Source organism: Arachis ipaensis, chromosome B5 (genome assembly GCF_059453495.1).
Source record: "Arachis ipaensis isolate K30076 ecotype BB chromosome B5, ASM5945349v1, whole genome shotgun sequence".
NCBI classification, from domain to species: Eukaryota; Viridiplantae; Streptophyta; class Magnoliopsida; order Fabales; family Fabaceae; genus Arachis; species Arachis ipaensis.
This window is the reverse complement of record NC_142440.1, coordinates 11,822,188-11,840,471: the sequence shown is the minus strand read 5'-3', so window position 1 is coordinate 11,840,471 and position 18,284 is coordinate 11,822,188. Positions and strand designations below refer to the sequence as shown.

General features: G+C 36.1%; 1 protein-coding gene and 1 pseudogene across 5 annotated transcripts; one reads left to right on the top strand and one right to left on the bottom strand.

Moving 5' to 3' along the window:
- Window positions 1-10,314: 10,314 nt before the first annotated feature.
- Window positions 10,315-13,494, bottom strand: LOC107642898 (soluble inorganic pyrophosphatase). Of its 5 annotated transcripts, none has more exons than XM_088488035.1 (9): window positions 13,193-13,492; window positions 12,756-12,904; window positions 12,601-12,629; window positions 12,327-12,392; window positions 11,975-12,082; window positions 11,807-11,872; window positions 11,134-11,254; window positions 10,850-10,931; window positions 10,315-10,705 (listed from the first exon to the last, which is right to left on the bottom strand). In XM_088488035.1, the coding sequence occupies exons 2-9, from the start codon at window positions 12,880-12,882 to the stop codon at window positions 10,663-10,665; spliced, it is 642 nt and encodes a 213-aa protein (XP_088344161.1). In that variant the 5' UTR covers window positions 12,883-12,904; window positions 13,193-13,492; the 3' UTR covers window positions 10,315-10,662. The 5 variants fall into 5 exon arrangements, with proteins under 5 accessions (XP_088344161.1, XP_020978689.1, XP_016201888.1 ...); XM_021123030.2 differs by having other exon boundaries at window positions 12,756-12,888; window positions 13,317-13,492; XM_016346402.3 differs by having other exon boundaries at window positions 12,756-12,891; window positions 13,327-13,491.
- A 727-nt stretch (window positions 13,495-14,221) lies between these two features.
- LOC148563387 (uncharacterized) lies at window positions 14,222-15,142 on the top strand (annotated as a pseudogene).
- The last annotated feature ends 3,142 nt before the right edge of the window (window positions 15,143-18,284 follow it).

Genomic DNA, 18,284 nt, shown 5'->3' with positions numbered 1-18,284 from the left:
GGACTTGTTTTCTAGAGCGTCAGGTTTAAAGGTAAATCTTCATAAGTCAAAGGCCCAGTGTTCCAAGAGGGTGTCGGAGAGGAGAAAAGAGGTTCTCTCAGGGGTCTCTAACATCCGGTTCTGCAATGATTTGGGTAAATACCTGGGAATTAACATCGGTCATGCCAGAGCTTCCAGGAAGACGGCTCAGGAGATTATTGAAAAAATTTCGAGAAAGCTCTCCAGTTGGAAAGGACGCCTACTGAATAAGGCAGGGAGGCTTTGTCTTGTTAAATCGGTTATGGCCTCTATCCCAGTTTATGAAATGCAAATTTCTCTTCTCCCGAAGTATGCATGTAATAAAATTGATTCCTTGATGAGACAATTCTTGTGGAAAGGCCAAGCGACTGGAAAAGGGCTGCCTCTGGTCAGGTGGGAGGTCGCCATAACTCCTAAAAAGGCAGGAGGATTGGGTATTAGGGATACTTCCTGTGCTAACATGGCGCTTCTGGGAAAGTTGGTATGGGATTGTCTAAATAATAGTGAGAAGTTATGGGTGCAGGTTCTGAAGCATAAATATCTCAGAAATCAATCTGGTATGAACGGAAACAGTAGAAATTCTTCATCGGCTACCTGGAAGAACATTGTTAGTGCCTATGAGCATCTCAAGGAAGGGCTTTATTGGAATATTGGAGATGTCCACAAATCAGTTTGGTATGATGAGTGGACTCCTTTTGGTAAGCTTTGCAACCTTGTTCCTTATGTACACATTTCTGAATCAGATTTCATGGTGGCTGACTTGTGGAAAGGGGTGTCTTGGGAGGTTGATAGTCTTACCACGCCTATTCCGCATGAGATTAAGCAGTTTATTTGTGGTCTGAGATATCCTAGTTTGACTGAGTTGGAGCCACAGTGGGAGTGGTGGCCTGCAGCAACAAAAAAGTATAGTGCAAGGGAGGGTTACAGATGGTTATTAAAGAAAACATTAAATTGGAATGCCAACAGTAATTGGAACTGGTTGTGGAACATAAACATTCCAGAGAAGTTCAAATTTACTATGTGGCTTAGCTTACATGATGCTCTACCAACTGAGACCTTTCGATTCAAGCGGCATTTAGCTTCTTCAGATATGTGTAAGAGATGTAACAAGGCGCAGGAGACTATGGAGCATTGCCTTAGAGACTGTGAACGATCAAAGGCAATCTGGTATATGTTGGATCCTAGTATCCTGGACTCGACGGCTGGTACTGCTCTTGAAGAGTGGTTTCCGAAGGCCTTGGCTAACAATGAGGCGTCCTTTGGTGCAGGGCTTTGGTGGGTATGGAGACATAGGTGCAATGACATATTCAACACTGACAACCCTTGGACAGACCATAAGGTTGTTGCCTTGGCCAGAATTACCGCCAAGGACTTACAGGTTTACAGGAATCGAAGTAATGCCTTTAGGTCTCTCCGAAATTGCCTGTGTTGGGAACCACCGGTAGGCAATAGTTTTAAAGTTAATTGTGATGCAAGCTTGTATATGGATTCAAATTTAGCGGGATTTTGGTGTATTATTAGAGATTCTAAGGGAGATTGGATTTCGGGCTGCTCTGGAAGCATTCCCCCTTGGTCTATAATCAGATGTGAATTATTTGCTGCTTGGAGGGGGCTGGTTTTAGCTTGGGATTGCGGTTTGAGGGATATTATATGTGAAACAGATTGCCTTGACATTCTGCCCATCATGCATGAGCTTACAAGTGGGTATCCATCTGAAGTAACAGATTTGGTTCACAAGATTCAGGAGCTTTTATCTCGTCCTTGGCTTGTTCACGTTGAATGGGTGTCCCGAGAAGCAAATAGAGCTGCGGATTGGATGGCTAAATATGGTGCCAAGAGTAACTCTAATCATATTATTTGGTCTGAGCCTAGTGTTGATCTCCAACGAATCATCCGCTCGGATTTAGAATAGTTTTTGCTTTGTTTCTTTCCTTGTTTAGTCACCAAAAAAAATATCATCCTTCCTTTTCTTTTTCACTACCACTTACATGATTTACCCTCTCCTTTCTTTTCTGCTCCAGTCATGTTGTTGCACCGTCTTCAATTGGTGTCAATCACTGTTCGTTGTAGCAAAAACAACCGCAAACACCTTCTTCATCGTGATTCACAGCGCCGCCAGATGCAGTTACTCTACCTCGTCCACCATTCACGCAGGGGAACTCGCAAAGAAAGAATGATGCCACTGCACCGCTACATTGTTCGAAGATTGCTCGCTCCTCGTCTGTGAAGGTCTCAGCCGCAACCACTGCCTCCACCGTTGTTCACGTCAGGGCGCTCATGAAGGAAGAAACAGGGAGGAGATGCTCGCGTCATTCACGCAGTGCCGTTGACCACCTCGTCGCCAGCCACTCTGCTAGTCGTCGTCATCTTCTCTAGATCACACCCACTAAAACGGTAACGACATCCATGCAACATCGTTTATGGATTTTCTCTTTTTTTTTTTCTGTTTTGGAGGAAGATGATTTGAATATATTGTGAGTTTTGGATGCTTACGTGAGATGAAACTGGATGTTTTTTTTTGTTTTATTTGGATTTTTTTTGTGCTTTAGCGGATATTTCTTTTGTACTTATTCAGATGTTTCTTTTTTGCTTTGACAAATTTTTTAGACATTCAGATGTTTGTTTTTATATTAGCAGATATTTCTTTTGTGATTAACTAATATCCTAATTGATCATCAAACGAAATTATTTTCATTTTTTAGTTTTTAGTTTTACTAGCACTAATTACTAGTGATTTCAGACATAACATACGGTTATTATTAATTAATCAATTAATATTTCTAGAATTGAGTTTAATAGGTATAAACCCGAATTAAACTCTTTTTTTTTTCTCGATCAAAAAGACTATACACAATTATACATAATTTAATTTTTTTGGGTCTATTGTAACGATCTTTTGTTCGGCATCTATGTTTATTTTGGTTCTTAGTCTCCATGATTTGTTTTTTGGATCAAGATATTTAAAGTGAGAAAGTTAATAAAATGATAAATTAAAAAATAATTATTTTTAAATTAAAATAACAGGACACACATTTTCTAAAATTACAAAATTAATAGTGATTTTTTTGTGACTTAAAAAGAAACTAAACAAAGGAAAAGAAAGAAAAAACAAAGTTCAAGGAACTACTTAAATAGAGGTACAGTCTCACTTAAGATCACTCTCAAACTTCTTCTAAGGTGAGGGAAGCTCCACATGATAATTGTGTAGCCTAATTGTCGTCTTTGTCATGATGTCTGCTAGTGTATTCGCATATCTCATAATCAAATGAAGGTCAACACGCTATTTTCAAGTCATGATATCCCTGATCTTAAGTACCAATAGATCAACAAATTCGCAACCATCATGATGATTATTAACAAGATTGAAAGCCTCCAAACAATCTGTTTCACAAATATCTCCTTGACCCACATTCCAAGTTAAGAGATATGCTATCCAAATAGTAGATAATTATCCTTGAAGATACTATTACTATTAATTATTCCTAAACACCCCTTTTGTCAATTCCCATTATAATCTCTGATAATACAAGCAAAACTAATATTATTACCAGTTCTAGAATAACTAGCATCATAATTTTAGAGGTACCTTCAGAAGGAGATTCCAAGAATCACTTACTATAGAAGGGAGAGATGCACGTTGCAACTCAAAAACACTCCTAAACTCCTTTTCTAAAACTAAAGCCATACAAGACACTTTCTTCGAAGGCCAGTGTTCACGAAGATTAAAGATATTATTATTCCTTGTTCACCATATCTACCAAAATTTAGGAAAGAATATGAAAGGATTCTCTTTACTATAAAGCAAGAACCAGTTCTTTAAACCTAGAGACTAATACGAAATGTTCAACCTTTGCCAAACTAGCTGAGTTTGCGGACAATCTTCCTGAATGCAATATAAAACCAATTCCCGATAAGAAAGGCATCTTAGGCACCTATCTATGGATGGCATATCTCTCCTGAAGCGAAAAACGGTTAGGGGTAGAGTCTCCGTAAAACAAAGCCAATCCAAAATTTGTGATTTTCTAGAACACATTGGCCCCAAAGCCAAGGCAATTTCCTTGGACCGATAGCAACTCATTTTCGAGTCCGCTTGCACTTCTAGATTGTAGAAAAGAATATTGCCTTTCAAATTCTAATTTGGAGGGTAATATATATTCTCAAGGTGCCACCTACTAGACAACCAAAGTTCCACTATCCAAAAATTCGAATAAGAAATCTAAACATAATCCATTTCATTAGGTAATTGCCCTTCTCTTCTCTATTTAAAATACTAAAAATTCTGATTCAAATCTCCAATACATCGAGCAAGACCTCTCCTTCAACACTTTTCAAGTCTTGCATAGACTCTTCCAGACGTAAGTGCCCTTGTCCCTAAAATAATACAATTGTATAGTACTGAGTGAACGAAACATAATCTATTATATAAAATCAAATTCAAACAGCTTTCTGCAGAATGAACCAAACACAGTACTTATAGTGAACCGAACACAGTACTCATGTTGAACTGAACATAGTACTCATGGTGAACCGAAAATAATACAATTGTATAGTACTGAGTGAACGAAACATAATCCATTATATAAAATCAAATTCAAATAACTCTGCCTACAATTTACATATTATCAATTCAATTCAATTCAATTCAATACACCTCCATCCATTTAATTCAATTCAAATTAGCAATTGCATTCCATTCAATTCGATTCAAAATTGAATAATCCAAAACTTTGTCAGTTTGATTCATTTCAGAAGAGTAATCCAAATCGCTCTCCTGTTTACCAAAAAAATATGAACCCCTAATTAAACACTGAACCCTAAACACTAAAACCAGAACCCTGAACACTAAACCTTGAACCCATAAACCCTAAATCCCTAAAACCTAAACCCTAAATCCTACACCATAAAACCTAAACCCTAAACCCTGAACCCGAACCCTGAACCCTGAATGCTAAACCTTAAACCTTGAACCCGAACCCTGAACACTTAACTCTGAACTCTAAATGCTAAACCCTAAATCCTAAATCCTAAACCCCTAAAACCCTGAACTCTGAACCCTAAACTCTAGACCCCTAAACCTTAAATCTTCAACCATGAACACGGTGAACCGAAATTAATACACGGGGCGAACCGAAAGTTTGAAACACACTGAACCCCTGTACACTGAACCCGGAACCCATAAACCCTAAACCCTGAAACCCTATTGTCATTCTTTTGTTATTGTTGCTGCTGTATTTTTTTTGTCTTTTCCTCTTTCTCTCTCTGGTGAAGACGCAGTAGAAGGTGAGGAAGAAGAGTTTTGAATAGTGCAGAATGAACTGAACACAGTACTAATGGTGAACCGAACACAGTACTCATAGTGAACCAAAATCTTAGTTATAGTGAACCGAAATCTTAATTATAGTGAAACAATTATATAGTGCTTAGGGAAGAAAACAGAACATATTGGTCTAATTTTTGTTAGACTCCTTTCTGCGGACCGAACCGAAAACATGAAAGTAATGAACCACCTCTTTAGTACTTACCGAACCGAAAAGTTCACATTTACTCAGAGTTACTCACAATTACTGACACTCACAATTACTCACAGTTACATATAATCAATTCAATTGAATTCAATTCAGATGTAGATCACCTCAATTCATTCAATTCACTTCAAATAAAATTAAAAATTTCATTCCATTAAATTCTATTCAGAATTCAATAATCCAAACCTCATCAAATTGATGTGTTTGAGAATCATCAAAATCGCACTCATTCAACTCATTTGAAGTTGATTATCATTGTTTCAATTCAAAAGTGCAGATCGAAGAAAAAAAAAACGAAGAAGAAGATGAACGACGAAAATAATTGGGTTGAATCAATCCAGATCCATAATGCAGAGAAGAAAAACGCGAAAGAGGAGAACAACGAATTTAATTAGGTTGAAGAAGAAGAAGAAGAAAGAGGTTTACGTTGTATAAAAAAGTTTACGTTGATAACGCAAAATAAGGATTCGTTATATAGGTTATAAGAGGCGTGTGTAAAACAAACAGAGTGTGGGAGCGTGGAGTGAAAATTACTTGGATACCATTCATGTAATTTTTACATGGAAGTAGAGCTTTTTCAAAAAAAAAAATTTAAAAATCAAAATTACTAACCCACCAACCCCAACCCTAACACTAACAGCCTAAACCCACTCTCACCCCCACATCCGATAAGAGAGAGCAGCCACTCACCGCCATCTTCTCCATCGCCGAACTACTCTCCGTCGACCGGAGGGTTCCGTCGCTGCCGGCATTGTCATAGAAGCCTCACGTCACTGCCGAACTAGCCTCACCCTGGCCTCCTACTCCTCTCCATCGGCTAGCTCCGCAGTTGCCGGCGTCGCCTCATCTCTGCTCCCGGTCACTAGCTCATGTCGTCGTCGCTATGTCGTCGTGCTGCACTTATCTTGTTTGCAGCAAGACTTTCAGGGTTTGCAGTTGCATTCCTTATCCTTTTCTGGACCCTTGCCTTTAAATTCACCTTTCTCCCTTCTTCTATTTCGCAACAAGATTTCGTTATGCAGTATGTAGTGCACATAATCACAGCACCACTTTCTTTTGCAGCAATTTCGGTGCACTGATGCCTGATGGTTGTCTGGTTCTGTGGAATTGAAAAAAAAAAAAAAGGGCTTCAACATGTGGCTCTAGCTTTTGGAATATTTGGAATTCGGACTAAATTTCAGGTAAAAGATGGGATTGTGGCCAATTTCCTTCTTTGATTTGCATTTGCATTTCCCTCTTTGGAGCATAGGTAATAATAATACACTTCCAAACGGACACATGGTCGTTGTCTTGTTGATTTCTTTATCTATTTCGTCTTGGATTTTATTTTAATTTTGTGTTACTAATTCCTTCATCAAGTGCCACGTCCAAGCAACCTTTAGTTAGGGGTGGCAACGGGGCGGGTAGGGGCGGGTTTTTGCTCTACCCGACCCCGCCCCGCCCTACAGAAAATCCGCATCAAATCCGCCCCCACCCTACTCGCGAGTTGTAAAATGTTAAACCCTAACCCGTCCCTGCGGGTACCTACCCCGCCCCTATCCGCCCCTATAATTATTAAATCCAACAAATAAAATTAAATTTTAAAAATTATATAACCACCATTTACATACATAATATCAATTAAAGTAAAAATTTATATATGATATAATATTATTAATCATTTTACTAATTATTTTATATATGTTATGTATATTATATATTAAAAATATATATATTTACATATATATTATATATACCGGGGCGGGTAGGGTCGGGTTCAACCTAAACTCGACCCCGACCTGCCCCGCCGAAGAACCCGTCCCGTTAAAACCCGCCCCGGTGCGGGAGCGGGTAATTACCCGTCCCGAGCGGGTAGGGGCGGGGTGGGTACCCGCGGGTTCGGGTAGTGTTGCCACCCCTACCTTTAGTCATGTTTATTAACTTGCTAACAAAAATAATTGCACTCTAAAGAAGCTATAATGCATGGTATATAGTATTAGTATAATATACAGAGATATTTTAATGGTGAATTATACGGTAAACATATAAGTTTACATATTTTTCTTTTAATAGAATGAAAGAAAGATTAATAAAGGTAGGATTTATATTTTGAATAATAATAAAATAATAAAAAATAACTATAAAAAGAATTATATTTTCTCTTTATACCATTCTAATCTGTACAGTAGAGTACCCCTATTTTAATTAGTAATGAGTAATAACGTTATAGTTATCAAAATCGAACTAGTGATCAAACCACTATTACGTTATTGGTTTATTGGTTCAACTGGTGAATCACCCATTGAATCGATTAACTTGATATAAATAAAAAATTATAAAATAGTCAAAAACTTAAAAATAAAATTTAAAATACATATCTTTACTAGCATTTTAATAATAATTAAGTCATTCTAAAATAATATGAATAGGTACAAAATATTTTATAAATATTTTTATTTTATTTTTATATTAAAATAATTATTATTTTTAAATTTTAATAATTTATTAATTAATTTATACCTATTATACTATTATATACTATAAGTATTTATTAAAAAAAATAATATTAATAGATATTATATAATTATAAAAAAATAAATTTATAATTAAAATTAAAATAAATTAAATAAAAATAAATTATTTGATAAAAGATATCAGTATACATTATAATTTGTATATATATATATATATATTAACAAAAAGTATGACACTTTGATAGCATATTCATACATGCCTCCTTCTTTGAGGAGAGGGATTTAAACCCCAAATCATGCATTGTGTATCAGGTTTGACCGATTTGTCTTGATTCTTTATCTTAAACCGTCCTATTCTGGACTGAATCGGTGTAAGATTCGGTTTACTAGTTTTAATAACTCTGAATAATGTCACTCAAAAATCAAAATTAGGCACGAAAGTAAAGTGACCCCTCGGATTTTTCTTAGTCTAGGTTATTTTGGTTGTTTTATTTTTATTTATTTTATAACTTTATGTGCATTTTGATTTTTTTAAATTATAAATTTTAATGTTTGGATTTGAATATGAAATTTCAAAGATGAAATATAGATTAGTATTATGTGAGTTGTAAAATTTTACATTTTATTATTATATGAATTTGAATATTTAAAAATTTATATTGTATTTTTAATAATTTTATTTTATATTTAATTAAATCTATTCGACTATGATAAGACTATTGAATCAATCCTTTGACTGATTTATTGACCGATTCGGTTTTCATAACTTTAATTATTTGTGTCAAATTTAACAATGAGATAACATTAAATTCGTTTAAAATTTACTGGACTAAAATAGTACGTCTAAAATATTAAAATATTAAGAACTAATTAGAATTTGGCTAAAAAAAATCGTCCAAAATTGCGGACCAAAATACTGCTGCCATTAAAATACTATCATTTAGATTAATCTCACATTTTTTTATTAATCTACATGTTTAATAAATAAAAAACTGAATTAATAATGATATTAGTACCCATTAAACCACTAATTCAAGTAAAGCAAATACTCACAGGTGAGGCTTTGGTTGTGGGAAATCATGAAGCTTTTTAATAGAAAATTAGAAATTGGGGTTTTAACCTAATCAATCGAGTAGGAACTCATACTATGGCGTGCATGTGTGCTCAGAAAAAAGAAGCGAATTTCTCCACATTTGAAAGAGAGCTGAGATTGAAAGAAAGAATTATGTCTTAGTATTTTATTTGGTTCAAAATAAATATAAATATGAAATGAAAATATTTTTTAAACATCCTTAATTATTAAAGAAAATGTTAAAATTTTTGTCTCCATCCCCAAAATTTTTAGTCTTTTGTATTTCTATTTTTTGGAGATACAGATAGAACTGAAATTTGTGTCTCAAAATTGAAATTGTATCATCAAACACAGTTTTGAGTAGGGGTGTGCATGACCCGACCCGGCTCGAAGACCCGGCCCAGTCCCGAACACTTTAGGGGCTAATTTGGTGTGATTTCATCGGGTCTAGGGTCGGGTATGGGTCTCAAAAATAGACCCGGTCATAATTTCGGGTCGGGTCCGGGCCATAGCTCGGGTCACCCGAGATCGGCCCGGTGGCCCGATCATCATATATAATTAATATTTTGTGTTATTAGTGATGGATAATGGCTATTATTATGTGAAATTTAAGTGTTGTAAACCTTAATATTTTGTGTTATTAGTCATTATATATAAGACTATAAGTTACTATTTTATGTTTAAAATGCATAAGACTTTAGACTAATGCATAATATTGTGTTATTTGTATTGATTTAAATATTTGGTGTTATTAGGCAATATTAGTATTGATTATGGTTATGCTTTAATTTTAGAGAAGAGTTGGTTCTTAGTATATATTTCTAAGTGAATTTTACTATGTCAAATAATGATTGGAGTCTTGGAAATTTGAATATTTTTACATGCTAACTTACAAGAAGGTATCAAGGTAATATAATGTTAACGGCCCGGTTTTCACCCGGTTTTTATCCGGTATAATCGTGGCCCGAAAGTGTATATATTTCATCGGGTCTAGGGTCGGGTTCGGGTCTTAAAAATAGGCCCGGTATATATTTCGGGTCGGGTCTGGGTCACACCAAATCCGGTTTCACCCGGCCCATGCACACCCCTAGTTTTGAGTCCCAGTTTTTCAATTCCAGTTTTAATCTCTGAAAACAAACACTACCTAAGTGATCAAATCAATCGCTCTTTCTAAAATCTAAAAACTGTGTAATTACTTATTGCTAGTAGACTAGTAGTAAGTTCCATTTGTAGTAAAAATTTTAAATTTGGATGAACTAACCAAGACGTAGATTCATTCATGGGCAAGAGGATCGCGTGATGCATGGTGAAAACTGAAAACAACAATATCCACAACAGAAGAATATAGGGCTATAATAAGGGACATGACTCATGAGCTCATTATTTGGTAGCAGTATAACTGCAACCATATAATATCAGAAAATTTAGATTTTAGACATGGAAAGTTGCACTAGTGGCGTAAGAGCAGCACAAATGCGACAACAAAAATTACAGAGATCAGAATGTTTGAGGACCCTCATTCACATTTTGCATAGTAGATACTAGAATGTATTTCAGATATCATTGTAATCAGCCGGTCAGTTTCCCAAAAATGTCACTGCCTTAAGCTCTCAACAATGTAAGCAGCATAAAGATCCCTACCAAAAAGAAGGGGGGAAAAATCTGCTTAGGTAGAATAAATCAAGCATCATTAAACATTGGTGCCAAGAATCAAACACCAGACACACAACAAGCATATGAAGACGAAGGAAATCGTAATATTGCAAAAGGAAATAGCTCACATGGAGTACTTGATGGCGTCAATGGCATTTTCAGCTGGGAGAAAGTCTTCAACATCAACTTTTTTGTTCTCATTCTTCTTGTCTGACAAGGCACACTAAGGATTTACAGCTAACTTGGGTATATGGTATGATAACATTGAAAGGAGGAAGTTTATGGATTGTAGAAACATAGGGGAGACTTTATCCATTGGCACCCAGAAAATATTCATCAATGGGTATAATTATGAATAGCTATAGAATGAATGGCATGCATAATTATATCCTGAATGTAAATAACAGGATACAGTCCTCAAAGAATCTTCTGATTTCAGCCAGCCTATGTGGAGCGAGCTGCTTGATGTCTGTAAAATGGCGAAACTCTGGGTCATCTGCACAAACTGCTATGATCTTGTCATCCTTTTCTCCCTGCCAAAAAAAATCGTTAATAAGCATTAAAATCTTTTCTCCAAATGTTCACCTTTATTGGAAACAGGATATTTTTCAAATTTGTACACTAATGAAAGCCAAATGTGAGTCATAAATAAAATGAGCAAAAGTCATCGGCAGCTCGTTAACCACAATATCTGATGTATAGTCTTAATATGATCGCTCTAATCATGCTGAGGCACACTAATATGATATTAAACAATTTTCATTGTATCTCTCAATTATATTTTGTTGTTACGATGAAATGAGCACTAATTTCAATCATATACCACTCCCATGATAAAGCTATGGGATTAGAAAGGTTAATGGAAAAAAATTTCATCATGTTACATTAAATATACAAGGTAAGGCAATGTTTTCACCATACAGAGGTAATAAGGACATAAAATAAAAAAAAGGACAACCACTTAGACTTTTTGTTCAATTCACTAGCAGAGAAGCAACCGATCAGCTAATTGGCCAAACAAACAGTAAAGACTACAAAAACAAAGCAAATTATTAGTTTGCAGGCAAGAAGGAGGTAACTTTCACCTGGTCAATCATGGGCATCAATCCAATGGCACGAGCGCGCAGGAAGGAACCAGGTAGCACAGGCTCCTTTACAAAGCATAAGTTTCAAATTTAGTCCAGTTCAAATCTTGGCTGAAAACAGACATATTTCTGTTAAATATATAGAACAAAAAAGTTAAGCATTACTACCTGCATCAGAATCAGAACGTCCATTGGATCGCTGTCTTCACAAATGGTCCTTGGGATAAAACCATAGTTGTGTGGGTATACAACTGACGAGTAAAGAACACGATCAACCTGTGATATTCAACTGATGAGTGAGTTATGCTTCGGTACATCCATGGAAAAAATCAATCATAAACAACAGCACTTTCTAAGTATCCCTTTTTGACAAGCACTTGCTAAGTAACTATGTACAGTAAGGCGGCAAATGATTGCATGATATACTAAAAAGAACATTAACAACCACAAACTAAAAGCGCTGAATTGGAAACAACACGTACGGTGGAACAATTTAAGCAATGAAAGATGGGAACCACACCTTTATAAGTCCACTTGCCTTGTCCAGCTCATACTTAACCTTGCTACCTTTGCCAATTTCAACCACCTGCCATGGAAATCCATTTATTTTGCTTAGAAAACACAGTAGCATTGAGAGTTTGGTAGAGTAATCTATGTTCATGAAATGTAACAGTAGTGCTAGGAGATGGCCACATATAGGAAAGCCATAACAATAGAGATAAACTATTCAATTGATTCAAGAGAGAAAATAAAAAGCTTTCCCAATTTAAGTTATGGAAGACTTAAAAACTTACACAGTTGAAAACTACTGGAGCTCCTGGGCCTGGGCATACAGAAACATTTGTGAATTTTCAGTTAGATACCGCTACAGTACAATAATGCTCTTCAGTAATCTCACACCTCAATTATTGAAACTAAAGAGAAATTGTTGCAGCACAATAATATGTACCAATCTCCAAGTCATGCCAGGGATGGGCAGCAACAGTTCTCCGTGAGAGCGAAGAAAGAATTCTCTCATTGAGCTTAGCATGAGAGAAACCTGAGTTCCTTGAACTTGAATCTTCGTGGTTAGCCATATAGAACTTCTGCAGACAATAGCTGCTTCATAAGCACTCAAAAAACATTAAATAAAAAAGCGCAACACAAAAGGGAATAAAAGAGAGCCTGTCAATCTACATAATCATGATTTGTTGCAACCAAAACAAAATTCAGAAGAATCAACTTGAGTTTTAATAATTCATAAAGAACTCTGAATCCTTCTTTTTTTTTAATGGTCGTTAATCCGGCTTTATATAGAAAGGCATACAATCAATCACATCTTGAGGACCATAACAAGAAGATCATATTTGACAACCACAAAGAAGCATAAACCCAGAGAGAGATTGCTTTTTTTTTTTTCTTTCTGGATCGGAAAATGAAGCGAATTGAAAGAGGCAGCAAGATAATAAATAATCAAAGCAACATGATGGATGAAACCTATGAAGGAGAAAAAGGATTCGGGAGAAAGCACCTGCACTTACAATACTCTGCTGAATTAAGAGACGAACTCACTCAACTTAAAATGTAAAAGCGAGAGGTGAAATGGCTTTCCTCGTATAAATGGGAAAAGGGAAGAACAACAGAGGTGTGTACTTTGTACAGTGTACTTCACTACTATCTTCTCAGCTTTTCGTTTTCCAGTCTCACGTGAGTCTCAGCTCAGTGGCCACTCTTTTTAAGTGAATATTAGCCGTCCGATGAGACAGGATGCTTGATTACTGGTGGTAAACTTTGACTTTGACTTTGAAGCAAAATCCATCTGACTTGATGTGTGGTCCACGTCCACCCATCAAATTCATTCTTTAATTTCTTTTTCAGTTTTTTGTTTCATTTTAATTCTTATTGGATTTTTTATTTTAATAAATAAAATAATTATAATAATTACTGAAATAAATAATTTAAAAAATATCTACCGAAATAAATATTCCTCTCTTATTTTATTTACATTATAAACGAGATAAATTTTTACATAACGAGATATAAGAAGACAAAATTTTAACTGCTATAAAAGGAGGTGTAATTTTTGGCACTCTCCACACATATTTTATATCTTTTTCTATCTTATTTTTTTCACAAAAATAACGCAACAGTGGCCAGTAACAGCGTATACATAATTGTATACTTGTGTGTGTTTATCCCAATTGTCGTATGAGAAATGACGACAACGGGGTGACATTTGAGTGTAAGAATCCGATATTGTTGCGCACTCAACGTGTAAGTACGTTGTCGGAGTTGAAGAGTTTGATATTGAACAACCTTGGTGGTACAAAAGCGCGGGAGATCGGAAGGGTGGGGTATAAGTTGCTAGCACCCATGGGTAATGGAGTTTTCCGGTTTCTACTATTTCAGCTTCTAGGGGACAAGCATGTTCGACTCATGTTCGACATCCATGGAAGGATCATGGCGGAACAAGTGATGGAGCTTTATACCGAGGTTGGAGATATTGGTGGTGGTGGTTCTGTACACTCGACCTATGTCCAAGACGATCGACCTCTTGCACCACCACCGATCCATCTCGCCATTCCAGTTGACGAGGCGGAGGAGGGCAACGAGGAGTCAAACGAAGAATACGTGGCGGATAGTGCCGACAGTGATTCTTTCGAAGGGGGCGATGAGGAGGAGTTTGTATCTGAGACGCCTGCCTAGACTGTGGCGCGCCATGTCTTGCCTCCACCTCACCCAATTCTGACGCTATCGGCAGTGCTAAGTCACTATCATAGTCTGGATCTAGACGCCATGCATGAGAGGACTCTGTTTTCTGATACGGGAGAAAAATATTACAACCTAGACGGTGGGGGTAGAATTTCGGGTCGGTCACAGGTTCAAATGCCGAGATGCAGTGCTACAGGGTGTGAAGAACTACAGTATTCGCAGGAGTGTTGAGTACCGGGTGATTGAATCGGACCGATTAAAGTACCATGTGCAATGCTGGCAAGCTGCGAATGGGTGTCAATGGAGCCTCTGTGTGGCCCTTCGACAAAACCTCGGATACTGGTAAGTTCAACTTTAATTGTACTTTTGAGTACTTTTGTGCAATATATTAAGTAGATTTGAGATATGACTGAACCAATACTATTTTGTTGTGTTAGGGAGGCTCGGAGGGTTGGTGGAGTGTACAGTTGTTTAGCACCCACCATGTCTCAAAACCATCGTCAGTTAAACAGCAGTCTCATCTATAGGGTCATATTGCCGTTGATACAGTCCAACTCCTCCGTCAACATTCCAGTGTTGCAAGGTGTGGTACAGGCGAGCTATCACTTCAAATCCTCCTACAGAAAGGTGTGGATAGCGAAATAGAAGGCAATTGTGCAGATCTATGGGGATTGAAAAGAGTCATACAACAAGGTACTGAAGCTGTTTCAGGCACTACAGTAGCAACCCGTTAGTCAAAGTCAGACACTTAAATAGAGTTTAGATCCATGATAAATTAGTCCTTAGTCTATTGGGTTAAAAGATACCGTATATAAAATTTTTTTTTCTTAATGTCAATCTTTTAGAAAATCTAAGTCAATCTTATTTATAAATAACTTTTCATTTATTATTAAGAGATTTAAAGTATATACCATTATGAGTAATATATAGATAGATAGAACGGGACCGACGAAGTAAAGTTCAAATTATATCTTGCTTGGTTTTGTTAAGCGTTTCTTTGGATTAATTGTTTTTAAAATATATATATATATATATATATATATATATATATATATATATATATATATAAGTCCAATTTATAGAATAATAATCCATATCACACTCTAAAATCTATCCGATCTCAATAAGGTCGGCCCACGCAGCGCCAATTTAATTTGGCCTGACTTATTTAAATAAGATGAATCTTAAACAATTCATAAGATATCTCCTATTAATTTAGAAGGGCCTTGACAATCCCTAGATAAACGGGAATAGTTATACACCACTAAAGGTGGAACCACTCTAAAAAGTGGTTATCTATTCTACTATAAATACACTAACACCCTCAAGTATATTTAGAATCCAATCTACTAAAAATTTACCTAAAAATCTTGCTAACTTAAGCATCGGAGTTCCTTGCAGATACTATCCCCCCCACCTCCTCAAGAGGAACTCGGATGGCGGCACCTCGATATTAGCAGAAGTCGGACGCTACCTCAAAAGGAGTCTGGACCTTATATTCAGGTCCAAAAGCATCCCAGATTCAGATAACCATTAGAACATTGGCGTCGTTGCTGGGGACTTAGAGATCAACCCTTGATAATGGCAGATGATCAACAAAATGGTCAGACAACTGCTAGAAAAGAACAAGATGCAAACATATTAAAATCAGCGACACAATTATCCTTAACAAAATGTGTGCTGGCTTCCCTATGCATCCAGTTCAAACAGCTTGATTAATTCAAAATTGTTACGAAGAACTAAATTCCACATGAAAACAAGGCATTTTTTGATAAACAAATATCAAAAAGTGCATTGCTGACATACAATGATTCTTCTGCAACAAAGATGAGTGAATAACTCCGAAGGATTTCATGTGAATCCGACCTTTCCATGGTGGTAGCAAAATCAAAGCTTCCACTCTCTCTTGCACCTACTCTTCTACTCTTCATGGCGAACTATTGCTTCCACGCAATAGGATAAGTCACGACATAGAACTTGATTTTCTTCTCAAACTCGGAATCCGCTGTTGGGCCGACATTACAACCTTGGGAAGAATCACGGCAGAGTTTTTGACCGCTACTGACTCTCGGTCCTCCAAGTCGCATTTATAGGGATTCCGATGCTGACGCCACCTTTTTTGATCCTGGATACCAAATTTCTACTTACACGTGCATGCCTCCACTCTAAAGATTCCATCTTCGAGTGCCAATCCACACACAACCACAGATACCCAGTCAGGGTAATGGAGCAGTTGCATGTTTCAAATGCACAAAAAAAAAAAATAACAAAATGTCTCATATTGAGTCAGTAACGAAGAAAGAATGAAAAATATTGTTCGTAAAAATAATGAAATGTTTTTTTCAACTTATGTCTATGCAACAGAATGCAACATCAGCGAATTTAAATACAACCGATCAGGGGGATACTACAAAGTGTCAAACCTTAAGGGTGACAAACTGCCTAGGTCACGACACACCTCCAACACAGGGGATACTACAATTTCTTATGAAAATTGAGTTTTTATAATTAAAACACATTAATTGAAGTTCAACAAACCGCAAAAATTACGGGTCGACCTTATAGAGGTCGCTCGAATGAAGCAACGAGGAACTGATTGGTGGAAAGAAGTTACATACGCGAATTGAAAAAAAGCACCTCGAAATAGCTCGGGCCAAACGGGTTGAAAGAGTTGTGTTTATAAAAAGTCGCAAAAGTAACTTAACTAAATACACCCTTCGAGGCATAAATACGATTTAACAACTCGACCCACACGAGTAACAAATAAATCGTACAAAATTCCAAGCTCACGAGCTCATCTTACAAGTTCTAATAAAAATAAACGATCTAGTCGTATAAAATAGAACAACTTCACAAAAACAAGTTATCCAAAGAAAACTTGTTCTAGCATCCACAACAACATGAGGACAACTCGGTTTAAACGAGTTGTGCCAGTCAACCATATTTTTAACGAACTTGTGTCAAGAACAAGACATGTCAACCTGAAAGCAAAACTTTAAAAGTGATTTGTATCAAAATAAATCATTAAAGCAAAGAATTAAAAAGTGATTTGTGTCAAAATGAATCAGTAAAGCAAAATTGAAACAACTCGATATAAAATGAGTTGTAAAAAGTCAAAAAGGTAAACACAAATCCTCCAATTAAAATAGCTCGAGTAACAACGAGATGTATCATACACAAGGCTGACAACCTTGTAAAAACTAGAAAGAGGAGGAAATAAGCATATTATCCCTTCAACTAATGCACCAATTTATGCTCGACAAAGCATGAAAATCACGAGTCGACCTTTTAATTGGTCGCTCAGATAAAGCGACGAGATTCAAATTGGTGTCCAATGGTTAGAATACGGCCTCATCATTTAAAACAAATCAAGCTCATGAGTTGAACAAAATCGAGTAAAAAATAACCATATGTCCTAAGCGATTTGTATTAAAAATAAGTTGTATAAAATTCTATTACTCTAGAAACAACTTGAACCAAACAAGTTGAACAAATCAGTGAAAGGCTTCATTCAATAATTAGATCCACTTGATTGCTCGAATCCGACTTCATAAAACTTGACCATGAGCAGAGGCATAATGGATAAAGCAATGAAGTCTGATGGTTATAAAGATAATATGATACTTTAAAAGGACTCAAAGTAAACAACTTGTACTTAAAACAAGTTGTGAAGTCCTAAAAACAACTCAAATTTAAATTAGTTGTATAAAATCAGATCAAGAAATAACCATGTTTTAACTAAACAATTTGAAATGAAATAAATCTTAAAACCTTAAAACTACTTGCA

Bases quoted from the DNA above. Each gene is read 5' to 3' on its own strand.
- LOC107642898 (XM_088488034.1), bottom strand. From the start codon at position 12,882: ATGGCTAACCACGAAGATTCAAGTTCAAGGAACTCAGGTTTCTCTCAT. The intron at 10,932-11,133 runs GTATCCTGTTAT...GTGCCTTGTCAG, and splicing joins CAGAAGATTCTTTGAGGACT to ACAAGAAGAATGAGAACAAA. The intron at 10,706-10,849 runs GTGAGCTATTTC...TCTTTTTGGTAG, and splicing joins GACGCCATCAAGTACTCCAT to GGATCTTTATGCTGCTTACA.